Source organism: Esox lucius, chromosome 8 (assembly GCF_011004845.1).
Source record: "Esox lucius isolate fEsoLuc1 chromosome 8, fEsoLuc1.pri, whole genome shotgun sequence".
Taxonomy (NCBI): domain Eukaryota; kingdom Metazoa; phylum Chordata; class Actinopteri; order Esociformes; family Esocidae; genus Esox; species Esox lucius.
Genome location: NC_047576.1, coordinates 9,513,563 through 9,532,158, shown reverse-complemented (window position 1 = coordinate 9,532,158; position 18,596 = coordinate 9,513,563). Strand labels below are relative to the sequence as shown.

The following is an 18,596-nucleotide window of genomic DNA, read 5'->3' as shown; positions in this document are numbered from 1 at the left end:
GCATGTTTACTAAGCCATGGCTTTGTCGCTTATCAATAAAAACAATACTTTGTAGTCAACTAGCCTTTAACAGTGGAAACACCTGTAAGGCTGGGATTCATTCATTTAGGGCACTGAGAAGTGCCCTGCCCCGCGCCAGCGACAACACACCCTTTAAGTGGCAACCTCCTTTAACATTCGCCAAGATGTTGGTGAAGACATGGCTGATGTAATAGTGATGACGGGAAATCTACTGGTTTGTTTTCGTAGACACAAAAAAAAGCAGTTCAGGAAGTGTGTGTCAAGTGCCCCAGCGCTCCAAGCCACTGCCTCTGGTCTGCGCATACTACCGTGATGTCGGTTCAAATCCAGACCCCTGTGCTTCCAGCAAAAACTCTTCTGTATCTTTCCCCAGTGCCTTGATCAAACAAAGTATGAAAATGCCCTAGAATTTGTCTTACCGTACATATCCAGGTCAATTAGGGAGCCAGCTTTTGGACATTGGTGACCTATGTATTGATTATAAGCCATCTGGTTAATCTGCCTATAATGCTTTTTACATGTTAACAGACTTTTAACCAAAAAAGTGACACGAGATCATGTCGTTTCAATGTTCAATGTTATCTCTACTCACAATCGTCGTCTTTATTGACTCAAAGAAAAGTAGACTTTGTGTTGTTGGGTTCTATTTGTAAAAAGGACATGCTTTTATAATGTGTACTTACAACTGTACATCTTTTTATTTTCCATCATCATCATGTTCACCATCTTCATATCTTAAAGAAATGCTAAAGATTTTAGGAAGACTTGAGTTTTCCTGACAAGGTGACAAAACCTTTGACGTAATGATTAATTGTTCTTTCTTTCCCTATTGTCGTATCAAAAATAAAGCGATTAGTTTTACTGATAGCCAAATCTAAAGATCCTGAACAACAAAGCAAAATAATCAGTTCATCCCAATATATATAAAAACCAATATAAAAATATGTTTTATTAACTTTCAGCTGCCATACAGGAGCACAAAAACATGTACACATTTCCTATTTAAATGGTGGAATATGTTTTGGCCGATGAATCACACTACAGTGTATACACTGTCAGGACATTTAACGGAGATGACAGGTCGGCTCACAAGGTCAGCGTTTGGCGCCAGCTCATCACCAGTACAACCGCCACTGGGGTGCTTTCCTGGCAAAGTGTCCATCAAAACACATCCTATTGGAGACCGGGGCTTGGGCGTCTGCTAAGCTGGGAAGCTTCATTTTCCCTTCTTGTCAGGACACTGGATCCTGTAGCCCACCCTGTAAGCTTGCAGATAAACACGAACCTGGTTGATCCTGTAACCACAGAGAATTGTCTAAGTTTGTGTGTGTGTGCGTGTATATGTGTGGTTGTCCGTGCGTGGTGAGTCTGTGAGAGATCCTTCACCTGTACTTGGTGCAGAGCTGAACTCCCAGGGGTCCACAGCGGTCAACGTAGCTCTCCCTCACCCCCTTCCGAACAGCACGGGCCATGCTGACCACTGTGGTGACCACAGGGCAGGTCCTGATCCACACAAACAAAAATACACAGAATACCAGAAAGACTTCAAAAGGGGTACTCTCATAGCCAAAGACAGACAGACAGCAGACGGGCATGGTCACGGGAAGATGATTCGATCAGGGGTTGGGTGCTGACAACGGCCGAGGGTGAATCGGTATCCAACAGATCCAGACGAAGTGCACCCATCTACACTTGTCCATTGGTAACACTGACGCGGGTTACCCTGGCAAAAGGACGGATGACACTTGTCCATCGGTAACACTGACCCGGGTTACCCTGGCAAAAGGACGGATGACGCGCACACATCGGCAGTAGTGACGCCTGTTTTGCCACCACCCGCCTACGGGTCGCGGTCCTACTCAACATTCCTTTTGGACACTCGTCGGGGGGTGCTGAGGTGGCGACAGGGGGGTCTGCAGCACCCCTACTTCCCATGGCTACGCAGACAGACAGAACAAAATGACCCGGGAGCAGTGTGAAGGAGAACAAACCAACAACATGATCTGCAGACAAATGTTGCTGAGTTTGTTGGTGAGATGGTTAGTTGGTGAGATGGTTAGTTGGTTGGTTGGATGTTTAGTTGGTTGGTTGGATGTTTAGTTTGTTAGATGGGTGGTTGGATGGATAGTTGGTCAGACGGTCAGTTGATTGGTTGGTTGGTGAGATGGTTGGTTAGTTAGATGGTTGGTATGTTGGATGGTTGCTTGGTTGATACTCACAGCCTCTCACAACGCAGCCCGGCGGTGCCCTCTGGACAGGTGCACTTGTTGTGAGGACTACAGAGAGCACCGTGTTGGCAGGGGGGCACACAGGGGGTGGTCACCTCTACACACACACACACACACACACACACACACACACATACACACACACACACACACACACACATACACACACACACACACACACACATACACACACACAGATGTGATATTTTTACTGTACAATCACACACAACCCTGTATTCCTGTCACACACACGGTGTGCTCACCTGTCTCACAGAGACTCCCGGTAAAGCCATGGCCGCAGCGACATCGGTTGAGGCCCACACATACACCATTATTCTTACAGGGCTTTTGGCACTGCAGGGGTTCTGCGTTGGTAGAAAACCAAAAACAAACACAGACAGTGATGTGTTCCCATTAGTGATGGCCAAACGAGGCTTCATTAGCATTATTGTAGCAGCAGGATATTATGCTGGCAGCGATCAGATTTTCTCTATCACAATAAAACCCATCACTGATTTATAAGGCAATATAGTTAACAATCTAGTCTGTAAAAATTGAAAGACAAGAATATTGTAAAAGACATTAAACATAAAATGTACAGACCAGATTGTCAATTATATTGCCTTATATACTTCAATGATGGCTTTTATTACAATCTGAGTTAGCGCTGCTAGCATAACATCCTGCTAATAGAAGTACGGTAATGAAGCCTCTATGGCCATCTCTAGTTCCCATTGTAGCACTGAGATGCCTCGCTGTCACCACTAGAGGGCAGCAGATCGCTCTCAGGTTACCTATCTGGCAGCGAGCTCCTTGCCACCCTCCTTCACACGTGCATTTGTTGACGTCCACACAGCGTCCTCCGTTCAGACAGGCCGGCGTGCACAGAGCTTCAACACACACACACACATACATCTTTGGCACCGAATGTATATCGTTTTCTGCAGCATACAGCATAATACAGAAGCTGATCCATAAATGCTGAAGTATAGTCCTGGTGTCCGTAGTGGTTCGCAGCTCGGGTGCATCTACTTAGTGTACTGGTTGGCCTACTCACGCGACATGCACTGAGGGCCGATATAGTCTGAGGGACACTGGCAGGTCTCTGGACCAACACAACGACCGCCATTAGCGCAGGGCAGGTCACACACAGCTAACGAGAGAGGAGCGGGTGGGGGCAGTAAGGAAGTGGATGGACAAGAAGACAAGATGGGAGAAAAGCATGTATCATACAGAAACAGTACTTTATGTTACATGAAAAGTGAGAGGTCAGAGTGACTGAAATCTAATCTAAAATGGTACCTTAGTCTCTATATATTCACTTCAGTCGTACCTGAGTGAAAGTAATAGTTCACATGAGCAATAGCGATACTTTTATCTGTGTTATAGGGACAGTATACCTGTGTCACAGGAACACTTTATCTGTGTTATTGGGACAGTATACCTGTGTCACAGGAACACTTTATCTGTGTTATAGGGACAGTATACCTGTGTCACAGGAACACTTTATCTGTGTTATAGGGACAGTATACCTGTGTCACAGGAACACTTTATCTGTGTTATAGGGACAGTATACCTGTGTCACAGGAACACTTTATCTGTGTCATAGGGACAGTATACCTGTGTTATAGGAAAAGTTTACCTGTGTGACAGCCAGGCCCTGTCCAGCCGGGCTGACAGAGACACATATTCCAGCGTATACATGTTCCCCCATGGGCGCAGGGAGGGGAGCACATTGCTGAAACACACAGCCACCCAACAAGCATGTTTAGGACATCACATCACCATATTAATAAAACACACTTGTATATTGTACATGTGCATGGATTAAGGGGTGGGTGATTAAGTCCAACACGCATGCACAACACAGATGTACACGGCATGCGCACACATACATGTATATGCACTGGGTCAAACAGGGGCTTAGGAGGTGGTTGTGGTCAAGGGTGTGCCAGGGGGAGTGGCCAGGGGAGTAGTATTAGGCAACTTTGGCCCGGCACCATACAGAATTTAAACATTATAGAGGCCCCTCCCTACCTTACATTTTTTAAGACAGTTTCTTGAAATTCTACACAATTCTTTAAGAAGCTAATAGAAACGTTTGTAAATTAAAGCAAATTTTAAACAAATTTGAGAACAATGGCACTGCAAACTTTGTTTGCATTCTTTTTGAAGTAGCTATCTTATGTTTAAAAAGTTAGACTAAGCAGTTGTTCATTACCTGCCAGTAAGTCTCACTGTAAACATATGCTATTGTTTCTTCCTCGAAAACAATTTCGACTACCAATTATTCAAGAAATTGGAGAAACAGCACAAATGCTGAGAGTTAGTTGGACAGCAGTTGAGAGCCACTGGGCATCAAAACAGTAGTTTATTATGATAGATATTTTACTAATTCAAAACAGCTGGAAATGTACAGTGAGAGAAAAAAGTATTTGATCCCCTGTGGATTTTGTACATTTGCCCACTGACAAAGAAATGATCAGTCTATATTTTTAATGTTTATTTGAACGCATGTCAAAAATATTATAAATTGATTTGCATTTTAATGAGGGAAATAAGTATTTCATCCCCTCTCAATCCGAAAGATTTCTGGCTCCCAGGTGTCTTTTATACAATTAATGAACTGAGATTAGGAGCACACTCTTAAACGGAGTGCTCCTAATCTCAGCTTCTCACCTGTATAAAAGACACCTGTCCACAGAAGCAATCAATCAAGATTCCAAACTCTCCCAAATAGCCAAGACCAAAGAGCTGTCCAAGTATGCCAGAGACAAGATTGTAGACCTACACAAGGCTGGAATAGGCTACAAGACTATCGCCAAGCAGCTTGGTGAGAAGGTGACAACTGTCGGTGCGATTATTCTCAAATGGAAGAAACACAAAATAACTGTCAATCTCCCTCGGTCTGGGGCTCCATGCAAGATCTCACCTTGTGGAGTTGCAATAATCATGAGAACAGTGAGGAATCAGCCCAGAACTACACAGGAGGATCTGGTCAATGATCTCAAGGCAGCTGCGACCATAGTCACCAAGAAAACAATTGATAACACTATGAAGGACTGAAATCCTGCAGCACCCACAAGGTCTCCTTGCTCAAGAAAGCACATGTACAGGCCTGTCTGAAGTTTGCCAATGAACATCTGAATGATTCAGAGGAGAACTGGGTGAAAGTTTTGTGGTCAGGTGAGACCGAATTCGAGCTCTTTGGCATCAACTCAACTCGCTGTGTTTGGAGGAGGAGGAATGCTGCCTATGACCCCAAGAACACCATCCCCACAGTCAAACATGGAGGTGGAAACATTATGCTTTGGGGGTGCTTTTCTGCTAAGGGGACAGGGCAACTTCACCGCATCAAAGGGATGATGGATGGGGTCATGTACCGTCAAATCTTGGGTGAGAACCTCCTTCCCTCAAGAATCCCATTAAGGTCCTGGAGTAGCCTAGCCAGTCTCCAGACCTTAATCCCATAGAAAATCTGTGGAGGGAGCTGAAGATTCGAGTTGCCAAACGTCAGCCTCGAAACCTTAACGACTTGGAGAAGATCTGCAAAGAGGAGTGGGACAAAATCCCTTCTGAGATGTGTGCAAACCTGATGGGCCAACTACAAGAAACGTCTGACCTCTGTGATTGCCAACAGGGATTAAGTCATGTTTTGCAGAGGGGTCTCATACTTATTTCCCTCATTAAAATGCGAATCAATTTATAAAAATGTTGACATGCGCTTCTCTGGATTTTTTTGTTGTTATTCTGTAATTGTAGCTATATCGTAATAATAAAAATTATAATAATAATAATACATTTATTTTGTATAGCGCCTTTAAAAGTAGCTTTCTCAAAGCGCTTTACAGACAAGCATAGCAGAAACAGTACAATTTAAATACAAGGATAAACACAGAGGAATTTAAATCAAGTAAAAGCAATCCTAAAATAAAATGTTTTAAGAAGAGATTTAAAAGTCGCTAGTGTATTTGCTTCTCTGATGTCAGCCGGGAGGGAATTCCAAAGCTTAGGAGCATAGACAGAGAAAGCGCGATCACCCCTAGTATGAAGCCGTGTCTTAGGAACGACTAAGAGACCGATTCGTGAGGAACACAGGTTCCGACAAGGTGTGTAAGGCATTAATAAATCAGTCAAGTACTGAGGTGCCAGGTGGTGCAAAGATTTATAAGCCAACATAAGGATTTTAAAATCGATGCGGTATCTAACAGGTAGCCAGTGCAGGTACTCCAAGACAGGGGTTATATGGTCCCTAGTCCTGGCCCCAGACAGTACTCTAGCAGCTGAATTTTGAAGATATTGTAGTTTATCCAATGTTGATTTTGATACCTCAGCTAGAAGACCATTACAGTAATCTATGCGTGAAAAAACAAAAGAGTTTATCAACTTCTCAGCAACTGGGAAGGACAGCATAGGACGTAGTCGAGCTTTATTTCTGAGATGATAAAACGATGTCTTAACTGTATTCTTCACAAATGGCTCAAATGACAAAGTGGCATCAAATATGACACCAAGATTTTTTAGTTTGCTCTTAAACTCCAAGGCACCACCATCAACAGACAGAGTAGGAGACCCAACCTTTCGCAGTTGATGAGGAGAACCAAGGAGCATAACTTCTGTTTTTGAGCCGTTTAGAGACAGAAAATTATTGGACATCCAAGTCTTTATCTCAGTAATACAGTTAGAAAGATGTACAACATTCGCTTGCTGGCCGGGTCTAGTGTGGATATAAATCTGTGTATCATCAGCATAAAAGTGGTAATTAAGGTTGAGAGATTGTAGTAATTGACCGAGTGGATAGATATACATATTAAACAGTAGGGGACCCAAAAACCGACCCTTGCGGAACACCAGTGTGGACAGAACCAGTTTTGGACCTAAAACCACCCGTAAAAACAAATTTGCTTCTCAGATGTCAGCCGGGAGGGAATTCCAAAGCTTAGGAGCATAGACAGAGGTCATAGCCAACAGGTCACAGCATTAACAACAAAAACACTAAGGCCATGTCAATAAATCTATAGCTAAAGAAATGTTACGCTTATCTCGCGACAACTCACTAGTTACTAGTGATTAATCATTCAAAATTAGCTGGCAATTTGTTAATGAATAGGAATGCCCATCACTACCAGCTAGTACCACTAGATCAACCAGTTTAAACTCCTGGGGAGGAAGTTCTTTGAGAGCTTATTGGTTAAATTTGTTCTTCATAGAAGACACGGCTTCCAGCGCCTGCTCTCTAACGGGAGATTACCGTTTTCTACCGAAAATATTATATTAGGCAGAGATGGAAAAGCTTTTAGGCGGACGGCCTATGAGTTTCTATAGCAGAAAAATCCCTGTATACAGATACCTGAACAGCCAGGACCAGGATAACCTGCTGGACAGTCACATGTGTGAGGGGAGACACACACCCCGTAGTTCTGACAGCCAGGCTCACACACCGCTGGACAGGCAGAGAAAGAAAGATAGAAAGAAAGAGAGAGACATACACACACACAAAGAGAGAGTAAGAGATGGTTGGAGACACAGAGACAAAGACAGGGAGAGTGAGAGACACAAATAGCTAAAGTAATTGACAGATAAATTAATTATCAAATAATAAATAGCGTGCGTTTCCGAGACAATAAGGTTGTTTCTATGATACAACATTCTGACCATTCCCCAGTTAAAGATTTTTTTATTTCAGACTGCTCTCAAATGGCCCTGACAAATAGTAATTTGGTAAACACAGTTTGGTAACACAGTTTGCTTCATGGTATTTCTCAGATATATGGTAAACTCACGCTGGCACTTGGTGGTGTCATCAGTCTGAGGTATATAGCCCTCTCTGCAGCTACAGTTGAAGCCGCCAGGATGGTTCTGACAGAGCTGCTCACAACCACCATTAGTGAAGTCCCCACACTCATCCACATCTAACAGGCAGACAGACAGACGAGAAGAAATGTTTAGATTTGATAATCCCCTGTACCTATAGTGCACAACCATTTTCATCCCACAGTAAAGAATACAGTGCTGATCTAGACTTGATTAGACAAACCTCTGGAAGCTAAAGACGCAGGTTGTCTTGAAGGGGAGAGAGCGAAGACAGAGAGAGAGTGTGGAAACAAAGAGTAAGGCTTTTTCACCCAGACAACTCCTCAGGTCCTTGGCCAGTTCCCATCCTGCATTGCAGCTGCAGTAGTGAAGCCTCTCGGCACGCACCGTGCACACATGGTCACAGCCCCCATTTCTAAAGTCACATGACGTCACGTCTATTCGGAAGAGAGAACACACGCTGCAACACCTCCTGTGCCAGACACAAACTCCTTCTGGAAATTGGTTTCTATGTCATTTGATGGAAAGTGTCCATGGATTGTGACTGGTGGCACAGATCCAATACCATGCTGACCAACCAGAAGATATATGACTGGATTTATACCGAAGTTTATGTTATTATTTTTGGAGCACAGTGACAATTATGGATTCACAGAGATGTATGTACAAACACACACACAGACAGACAGACAGGCAGACAGACACACACATAGGCAGACAGACAGGCAGACAGATGGGTGATGTGACAGCGGGGACGTACTGACACAGATGGTGTTGTCTGTGTGTAGCAGCAGAGGCGCAGGGCAGGAACACGTGTGTCCCCCGGGTGTGTTGGCGCATGTGTGGGAGCAGCCCCCGTTCTGGAGCTTACACTCGTCAATATCTAACACACACGCAGAATACACACATACCCAAAATCACACAACACACACAGACAGAGATAACATACACACGTACACAATGCATTACAGCTGGTAGCATCATACAGATATATAACCAGCTAAATAAGATACATAACCAGCTAAATAAACAGCCACTTGACCAGCTAAATAAACAGACACATAACCAGCTAAATAAACAGACAGATAACCAGCTAAATAAACAGACAGATAACCAGCTAAATAAACAGACACTTAACCAGCTAAATAAACAGACAGATAACCCGCTAAATAAACAGACACATAACCAGCTAAATAAACAGCCACTTGACCAGCTAAATAAACAGACACATAACCAGCTAAATAAACAGCCACTTGACCAGCTAAATAAACAGACACATAACCAGCTAAATAAACAGCCACTTGACCAGCTAAATAAACAGACACATAACCAGCTAAATAAACAGACACTTAACCAGCTAAATAAACAGACAGATAACCAGCTAAATAAACAGACACATAACCAGCTAAATAAACAGACACATAACCAGCTAAATTAACAGATACATAACCAACTAAATGAACAGAAATCTGGAATTAGGGACGTTTCAATACAAACACAAAGGACCTGCTGGTTCTTTGTACAACCAGGTGTCATACAAGGTCCAGTTTGTTTTTTAAATGAATTGTTCATGTTATAGGTCACATTAAAGGTGGAAAAAGGTCTGACATGATTTACCTTTGTCTCTTTCTTTTACATCACAAGAACCTGGCATTTTAACAGGGGTGTGTAGACTTTTCATAACCACTGTATATGTTCTACTCACCTACACAGCTGTGTACGTCGATGTGAAGCTGGTAGCCGGAACTGCAGGAACACAGGAAGGAACCCTGGGTGTTAGTGCACACCTGCTCACAGGTTCCGTTTTGCACTGCACACTCATCAACGTCTGATAGGCCAGGGACAGGGAGATTCAGGTCAGTGTGGGGCCATTAGCTATGTACCGTAGTAGATGACTAACTAGCTATGTTGTCTTTATATTTACAAGAGAATATAAGTTTACTCTCAAAATTGTGATGGCGAGGTCATGTGACTGAGCCCAACCCTGGGGGGAAAACTGAACACAAAACGACATCCAGACCAATATGACTCGCTCCAAAAAGTATGTTTCACTCGTGTCCTACACATTTCTGGCAAGCAATTGGGCATTTCGGCACATTTCGGACTCAACACAGGGAAGCACCCCCAGGTTACCTGTGCAGTTGTGCCCATCCTGAGCCAGCTGGTAACCCTGGCGACAGTGGCAGCTGTAGCCCCCCGGCTCGTTGGTGCAGACGTGCTCACAGCGGCCGTTACCAAGGGCACACTCGTCGACATCTGTAACCACGACAATCAACACACAGCACAACCCCACTGGTGCAGAGCAAAGTGAAACAGCGGTCCGGTGTGACGCAGCCACACCTTGAGAACACACGGCCGTGCGCACACGCAGGCGCGCGGAAAACATCTGGCATTATCATACTCACCAAAGCAGGAGTGCCCGTCCCCACTGAAGCCTTGGTAGCACTGGCAGAAGTAGGAGCCAATGACGTTTCCACAGCGGGCATTTGTGTCACAGCCGTGACGCCCTGAGGCACACTCATTATCGTCTGACCGGGGAGGGGGGGGGGGGCGGGGGGGGACGACAGACAGCCAATCAGCATGAAAGACATCCTGAACTTAAGATCCTATTCTTCCAATCCCATTCCCTCTTACCTTCACAGTGGGTCCCATTTCCCCGGTAACCTCGTTGACAGACACACCTATAACTCCCGAGAGTGTTCTCACACATACCCTGACCGACACACACTTCTGGCATCTCCTTACACTCGTCCACATCTGGTAGGAGACGAGAGAAAGTGTGAGGGGAAAGGGGATCTGAATTGGGCACGGACTCACTCTTCAAGCTGAAATACCTACAACCAACCCGTCCAAAGGCTTGAGCTAGTATGTGGCACACAGCTGTCTAAAAGGGTGACGTTTTCACGTCAACAAAGTATTCAAAAAACGCCCCAAAAGACAATTCAATTGTGTTTTTGAATGTGTTAAACTAATGGGCTGCCAGTGACACAGCTGTGGAGTGTATTTAATATGGTACATGAGAGCAAAGGTATAACAGCCCATAGGAAGCATCATACCTTGACACACTCTGTAGTCTGGACATACAGGTCCTGAAAGCCGGCCAAGGAGCAGAGGAAGCCAGAAAAGAGGGAGAAGAGGAGGAGAAAGGAGGAGGAGGACAATCGACAAACATAGAAATAGACACCATATAAAATAGTGGGTCGAAGCACAAGCAGCAAGGCAGCCAGCACTACTGTAAAGCTTGTGGCTCAGATGGAAGAGCATGGTGCTTGGAACCCCAGGGTTGTGGGTTCAACTCCCATGTGGGACCAGTATGGAAATTATGAAAACATATTTACTAAGTAAATGACTATAACAAACAAAAACATTGAAAGTCTGTTTTCAGTCCAGGATTAGTCCTCATTTTGCAATGCCTAAAGTAAGTGTTAAGTGAAAATGTATTTCTCAATGCCCCAGTTGGTTAACTAATTTCCAAATAATATTGTCTAGTCATTCTAGAGGAAATTAATGTGTATTGGGGGCCAAAGCATTGATTTCAGGAAACATACTTAAAAAATCAGGGATAGTTTCAAACAAAATCTCAAGCAGACTTTCGAACAAATACTGCTATTTGCTTATATAAAACGTCGTGTTTTTAGCCTCAACGTCTCATTGGCTAAGCTTGGCGAATCAGTTTAACAATGGCTACAACATTCTGTAAAACGAAGAAATAAAAAGAACCGCAGCGCCACTCACCGATGCATGCGGGGGCCTGGGCTCTGAAGCCGGGCTGACACAGGCAAACAAAGCTCCCAGGGGTGTTCTCGCACACGTTCCCCAGCTCCCTACGACACTGCTCCTCGAAGCTGCACTCATCGACGTCTGGGAGGGACACAGAGCGTGTTGGAACACGATGGCGTTTCAGCCGCCGTTAAAGAGCAATCCTCTAAGATGCATTCATCAACATAACGTAACCGAGATCGGATGAAACCTAGCACGTTTTTATTTTAATTCCAGTCGATTCAGGAGTACGCTCAAATCCATATTCAGTGCAGGCAGGACAAAATGGCAAAGAAATTGGGTTTACTTTCTGATCTAACTGGAATGTAAATGGAATTTCACACACACACAAATGTATTTACACCCAAGGGGTACCCACCCACACAGCTTTGCCCGTCCAGAGCCATTACGTATCCGATTGGACAGGAGCAGGAAAAGGAGCCAGGGGTGTTTCTGCATTCAGCCCCTGACCTGCACGCCTGCAGCCCTGTCACTTCAGCTAACGCACACTCATCAATATCTGTAACACACACACACACCAACGACACCAATTGAACACATCGTCAGGTCTGAAGGTGGTAACTCCCCAAGCAGTCCATGTACACACACCGTGCACCCAGATGCATAGATACTCACAAAGCATCACAAAACTTGCGATTCGGCTGTCATGGAGAAGCACACCACACACACACACATACACACAACACAAATTCTCAACACAAACACACAACCCAAACACATAAACCCAAACACAGAACAGAGACACACACATACCCTCACATCCTCCCGGACCCATCAGGTAACCACGGAGACAATTGCACACATACGAGCCAGATGTGTTTGTGCAGTTGGCATGGAGACCACACGGTCCTTGCACCTCCCCTTTGCACTCATCTATATCTGAGAGAAAACAACAGGCAACATACAAGAGCAGAGCCGTTAGTGTAAATATAGCAGTAGGCGTAAGTCTATGGATGGGATTGACCAGTGAAGTCGGCCAGAGGATGCAGTGGAACCAAAGACTGTTTTAGCATACTAGTACGCAGTGCTATTGAGGCCTTATGGGAAGTAGTAAAATCTCTGCAGTTGATCTATATGGACTCACCTTGGCAATCTGCCGGCTTCTCCTCAACGTATCCCACTGGGCAGGTGCAGTTCCCTTCTCCAGCCTTTACCATGCCCACAGGGCACCCGCAGCCTTCGCCGCTCCTCAACGGCAGCTGGTTTCCTGGGCAACGAGGGGCAGGAGTTGGGATAGAAGTGGGGGTGGAGGTTGGAGTGGGGGTTGATGTTAGTGTTGGGGTGGAGGTTCGAGTGGGGGTGGAGGTTAGAATTGGGGTGGAGGTTGAAGTGGGTTTGGGGGTTGATGTGGTGGTGATGAAGGCTTCAGGGGCTGAGGTAGAATCTGGAGGGAGGCATAGACAAATACAGATAAAAAGAGTTAACGTGACACTCATAGATAGATTGAGTACATCGTCTGATTTGGAAATCATTTTAATACATGCCATGTGTTCAATATACATTTTATGTATACTTTTATATTATGCTCATACGAGCCTGCTCATAGGAGAGCCTTTCCTGACTTTGGCTGACTTAATTTTTTCTTTTCTTTTAACAGTATTTTAATTTCTTAAGTAGTGTTCTTGCTTTTATTATGTATCTTGCTATTTGCTTTATGTGTATTTTATTGTCTTTGCACTGTGAAGCACTTTGTAACATGACTGTGAAAAGTGCTCCATGATTTAAGATCATTATTATTTACATTAAATATAATTTAATTACATTTTAGTCATTTAGGTGACACCATTACTATGTTATTTATGTATGTATTTATGTTATGTATTTCCTACAATACTTTTTTGTTGTTGTGGTTAGGACTGTAAGTACAGTGCACTTCAGAATTATTGGCACCCTATGTAAATATGAACAGGAAAAGCTGTGAAAATGTTTTATGTATTACAATCTTAATCATGCACTCAAAAAAAATCCTTTACATCTAACTAAGTGTTAGATTTCTTTATTGACTCATAAAGAAATAATTATTAAATTAAAAAACATGCATGCCACAACAATCATTGGCAATCCTAAACATTTTTGGAACGAAATCAAATTGATATATATTCTAAAATTATTCTTTGGCATTTGGGAACTCCATGTCATCCATGACATCCTGTCATATTTGATTGAACAATATTCAGTCAATTCATAGTTCAACTTTATATTATTTTTTAGTGTAAGATCAAGCTGATGAAAAACAATTCAGTTTTTTCCACAGCATTTATTGTTCGTATTTACCGAATGTGGCAATAATTCTAGAAGGCACTGTATATCAAATTCATTATCATCTAAATTGAGACCATACAAACACATTTAGCTTTTTGGTAAAATTTAAATCATTTTCAATGTATTGAATAAAGCTAAATAGGCCTACTAATAAAACCTCATATGAAGTATATTTTAAAAAGCCTGTTTGGGATCATACAATGACTGAAACAACTATATTTTAGCTGTTGACAGCAATATTCAGGCACTCACTTGTCATTTGTCCACCGCCTTGTTCAGATCTACTAAGGTTCCCAATGACATTCTCAATGTCTTCGTTCTGCCAAAAGAAGAATATATCACAAACATGCTTCCTACTCGTAAAAAACAACACGGCAAGAATCAGATCCCACGTGCGCTCGAAATCATCCAAAAGCAGTACAACACATTAACAACCAATGTATTACATAATGTATTGCTCCCGCATGTTGCATGACTTCATCATTAGACACTTTCCCCAGACTCGACGGTCCTAACCTTTAATTAACCAACACTGACCTGTCCGGTGAGTTCGTCTGCAGCCGTCTGTTTCACCACCTCGTTATCGCTAACCTGGGCGGTGGTAAAGGGATCTGCCACACACAACCCGGCCAATAGGAGAATCATGGGGAGCGGCATCATCACCCTGTGGAGCAAATGGACCACCACAACAAATTGATACAAAGGCAAGCCAGTCAAACAAAGCCTTCGATTACACATGTAGCCGAAATCAGATATTTCTGTATAACCGCATCTTTTGAAAAACAAGTGAAATATTTTCCATATTTTAATAATTGCTACAATGCAATAGGCAAACTACTAGAAACCAAGAGCTGTGTTGAGGTGGGATCTATATAAACAGCAAGGGGTACAGACAGATCATGTCAAGACACGTTAACAGAGATGAACAGACAACAGACCCTGTTATTAACTACTGTAGCTTCTTGTTCTTCCTGCATGTCTCCCCGGGGCTCCTAGTGTCTTGAAAAATACAATGTCTAAAGAATGTTATCTTTAAGTAAAATTTGCACATAAGACTGCTAAATAAGTTGGCTGAAAACTTTGCTTTTATATTTCTGGAGGGTCCTGACATTCTCGATTTCTGTTTTTAATGTATAACGCGTTTGCGCAGTGGTTACACAAATGTATCTTCATTGTTGAGCCGTTCAAATGCTGTGTTGTTGCCCATTGTTAAGAAATCGTTTAAAAATGAACGGATCAGCCATATTTTTGCGGTCGTTTTGAACTGTAAATCCAGCTCACCCACTTTAAATGCTTTAGCAACAGGTTTAGACAAATCAGACATGCAATCAAATAAAGTTGCTTACCAGTTACTCAATTTCTGGAAGTCGGTCATTTGTGTCACCTGGATGAGCGAGGTTTCGACTTCCAAAAGCGCTATAACCACTGTATCCACCAGATGCAGAATCAGTTTTCCCTGCAAGCCAATCCAACAACTCGACGTAGGAGGTTGTGTTGTAGTTCCACTACATCCTGTCCAGGAATTAAGTACTTCCCATTCCTTAAATCCCAAATGACAGCTATGGAAGAAAAAACATATAGATTCCTGCAGGGGCAACTGGTCATTAGGGGCAGGTGGGGTACAGCCCCACCTGTTGTCAACAGAAAAAACTGCAACAAAATTATGTTATTTTTATTTCTCGAAGATTACTTCCTATAATTTATTATCTATTAATATAGCATCTTCCTAAATTGCATATCATTTGTGTTAGGATTTAATTTCATGTTCATTGGTCCCTACCTTGCTGCTTCAGACTGCGTTCTACCGATTCAAGTTCACAGTAGTAGGCCATTGGCTAAGCGTGAATGTCGGGCTAGCCCCTCTCTCACAATGCAATGTATATTGTACATGTGAAAATATGAATACGCATGCTCAGAATGTTAGTGTCATCAATGTAGATCACGCGAATTTGATGTGGGGTGACAGCCGGTAGCTACAGCGTCATTTCGTATTTCAGACCTCATTGGCTGTCTGTCTGTCTGGCGCCAGCATTAGTCAGCAAGAAGAGAGAGGAGGGTAGATTGTTTTAGCTAGCTTGTTAGCTTCACAAACGCCAGATAACTTGAGAAAATGAATAAAGTGGATTTCATACTCGAGCACCGGTTTGATACCCTTAATTTGGAGGAGAAACTTGAAGTAAAGCAACTTGGTGCCCATCAGCCACGGGATATTGTCATCACTCAAACTGCTGGTAAAAGTAACCGCGGGTTTAACGTGGAGTGCTTTTTGAAGAAAAAGTGGCTAACGGTTAGCATACAAAAGAAGGGCACTTTTCTCTTTTCTATGTCTGCTATTTGGTGGAGATGGTACATGGTCGAGGACGGGTTACAAAGATTTGAAACATCTTTCTGAGAGGATTGCAAAACATGAGAGCAGCGGGAGTCATCTGGACAATGCTGTGAAATTGGGCTTACTTTGAAGGGTAAATAGTTGACAGTGCATACAGGCGCTTCATTGAGCAGCAGAACAAATAGGTGGAGGAAAACGGGTACATTCTCAGTCGGATCATTTTCTGTGTGGAAAATGTGAAACCGCACTACAGGGGCAGGACAAGTCGGTGGACTCCCTGAATCCTGGAATATTGTATGTAAGACTGTATGTATGAAGTGTACAGGGAGGAGATAGCCAAGCAAGTGGACGAGACATCATGTGTTGCCATACAGGCAGATGAGACAACTGATGTCACAGAACCAGGATGGGATGAGGCCACCATAAGTGAGGCATACGGCCAAACTCAGGGGTCAAGCCTTTCTGCAGCTGCTGGAATTCTTTTTCTTCCTTATGCCAGAAGTGGATGTTTTTTTACAGCACTCTGCAAAATTGGAGCATCGGTGCATCTGGGATTAGCAGTGCGCTCACCGGTTTCAAGGAGAATGTCCAGAATATGCAGAAGCAAACTGATGAATGTGCTGCCACCGTTCACGATGGAACAGACGAGCCAGGGTTACAAGTAACCAACACAGCGCCGGTGATGAAGGAGGCATGTGACATAGTCATCTCCCAGGTGGAGCAAAGGTTTTCACAAAGTGACCACCTGATCGCTGCCAAGCTGGTTGACAGCTTGCTCTTCCCACCATTTGTCCTCTCATTCCCTACATCTGAGCTTGACTGTGCGGTGAAACAATTGCCTCTAGGAAACAAGGAAAAGTTGAAGTCTGAGCTGACCACTCTGTACCGCCACACTGAGCTTCACACTGGTTAGACGGCCCTATCTCTGTTAAGATCCATCCATGAAAACAACCTAGAGGAGGCTTTTGCTGAGACCGTCACTCCGCTGAAAATGATCATAACCACACCTTTGATGTCACCCGAGTCAGATAGGAGCTTTTCCACTTTGAAGAGGGTAAAAACCTTCACTCGAAATACCATGGGACAGCCACGACTCAACTCATTGGCCATGTTGTCCATCGAAAGCCAGCTGATTCAGCAGCTACTTGACTTAATTCCCAAAGTAATCGAAAAGTTTTCCCAGAGCAAGAACCGCCATGCCACCTTTCTCTTCAAGTGAGCCCTCAGCCTTGGTTAGTGAAAGCATATTTTATCATCCTGCCTTTGTGGTGCTGGTCCGTGCATTGGTCATATTTTTGTACTGGATTGATTGATATAGATGGTGACGAGTGTCAGTTTGTCCACACTTATCTATTAAGGTTGTTGTCATAGAATGGTATCCCTAAAAAGTTGTCTTTCCGCTTCGTTGTGGCCTTCAGTGGTGTTGAGGTCATTGCTGTTCGCGTATGGCCCTGTAGGCACATTGGTTCTGAGCTTGGTTGCATTCCTGATTTAGGTTTGTAAATGTGACAGATGTAATTGTACATGTGTGTGTGAGAGAAGGAGAGCAATTACACAAGAAGGTCTCTCTCTCTGTCTCTCTCCATTATTGTTACGGGTTGCTTCCCCTCCGCCCTGAGTCAGGTGGTTCGGTCCCTGTTTTGTTTTTCCACCTGGAGTGCTGGGGGTGTGTTCAGTAGGGCAAGGGGCGTGGCAGAGTCTTCACTGCAGAGCCATTCTTCGCAGCTGCACCTCATCCACATGATTCACTCCAGCAATATTTAAACCCGGGCTGATCACCTCTTCGGCGCCAGTTCGTTATCTACTACCCATGTGGTACTTGGCTCTTAGTTCTAGTTACTTGCTATTATCATCCGTGTGCTCCATTTTTTGCCTTTGTTCCCTGTGTTTGTACTTACCCTGTGTTTCTCTCCTGTTACCTGCTCAGACCTGCTGCTTCCTCTGCTGCGCCTACTAGCTCCTGGCCTCACCACCCAGCCTTCACCGTCAGCTCTCCCCCAGCTTCGGACCTGCCTACACTGTTTTCTCATACAACCCTGGCTCTCCATTAAAACCTTTATTTTTGAATCTACCTTACGTGGTCTGTGTGATCTCTCTGCGTTCTGGGTCAGACGTACTCTAACAATTATGTGTACTACAACACCTGGTAGAAGCAAGCCACT

The 18,596-nt window shown here is 43.8% G+C and overlaps 1 protein-coding gene and 1 long non-coding RNA gene across 4 annotated transcripts; one reads left to right on the top strand and one right to left on the bottom strand.

Annotated features, from left to right (window-relative positions):
- Positions 1-726: 726 nt before the first annotated feature.
- Positions 727-15,913, bottom strand: si:ch211-221n20.8 (neurogenic locus notch homolog protein 3). Of its 3 annotated transcripts, XM_029121429.2 has the most exons (24): positions 15,886-15,913; positions 15,452-15,664; positions 14,643-14,769; positions 14,358-14,424; positions 12,928-13,227; positions 12,597-12,722; positions 12,202-12,342; positions 11,799-11,924; positions 11,120-11,152; positions 10,698-10,820; positions 10,469-10,591; positions 10,197-10,319; positions 9,769-9,891; positions 8,824-8,946; positions 8,375-8,500; positions 8,033-8,161; positions 7,600-7,692; positions 3,892-3,987; positions 3,307-3,402; positions 3,044-3,139; positions 2,513-2,614; positions 2,241-2,346; positions 1,408-1,524; positions 727-1,316 (listed from the first exon to the last, which is right to left on the bottom strand). In XM_029121429.2, the coding sequence occupies exons 2-24, from the start codon at positions 15,478-15,480 to the stop codon at positions 1,238-1,240; spliced, it is 2,604 nt and encodes an 867-aa protein (XP_028977262.2). In that variant the 5' UTR covers positions 15,481-15,664; positions 15,886-15,913; the 3' UTR covers positions 727-1,237. The 3 variants fall into 3 exon arrangements, with proteins under 3 accessions (XP_028977262.2, XP_028977263.2, XP_028977265.2); XM_029121430.2 differs by lacking the exon at positions 11,120-11,152; XM_029121432.2 differs by lacking the exons at positions 14,643-14,769; positions 15,452-15,664; positions 15,886-15,913 and adding an exon at positions 14,552-14,608.
- Positions 15,914-17,967: 2,054 nt separating this feature from the next.
- LOC117594825 lies at positions 17,968-18,505 on the top strand. The gene is made up of 2 exons (XR_004576082.1): positions 17,968-18,249; positions 18,362-18,505. It is a non-coding gene; the product is annotated as an uncharacterized LOC117594825 (long non-coding RNA).
- The last annotated feature ends 91 nt before the right edge of the window (positions 18,506-18,596 follow it).

Coding starts and splice junctions, on each gene's coding strand:
- si:ch211-221n20.8 (XM_029121429.2), bottom strand. CDS start 15,480: ATGACCGACTTCCAGAAATTGAGTAACTG. Junction 8,501..8,823: donor AGACAACACCATCTGTGTCA/GTACGTCCCCGC, acceptor TCTTCCGAATAG/ACGTGACGTCATGTGACTTT. Junction 2,615..3,043: donor AGGAGCTCGCTGCCAGATAG/GTAACCTGAGAG, acceptor CTACCAACGCAG/AACCCCTGCAGTGCCAAAAG.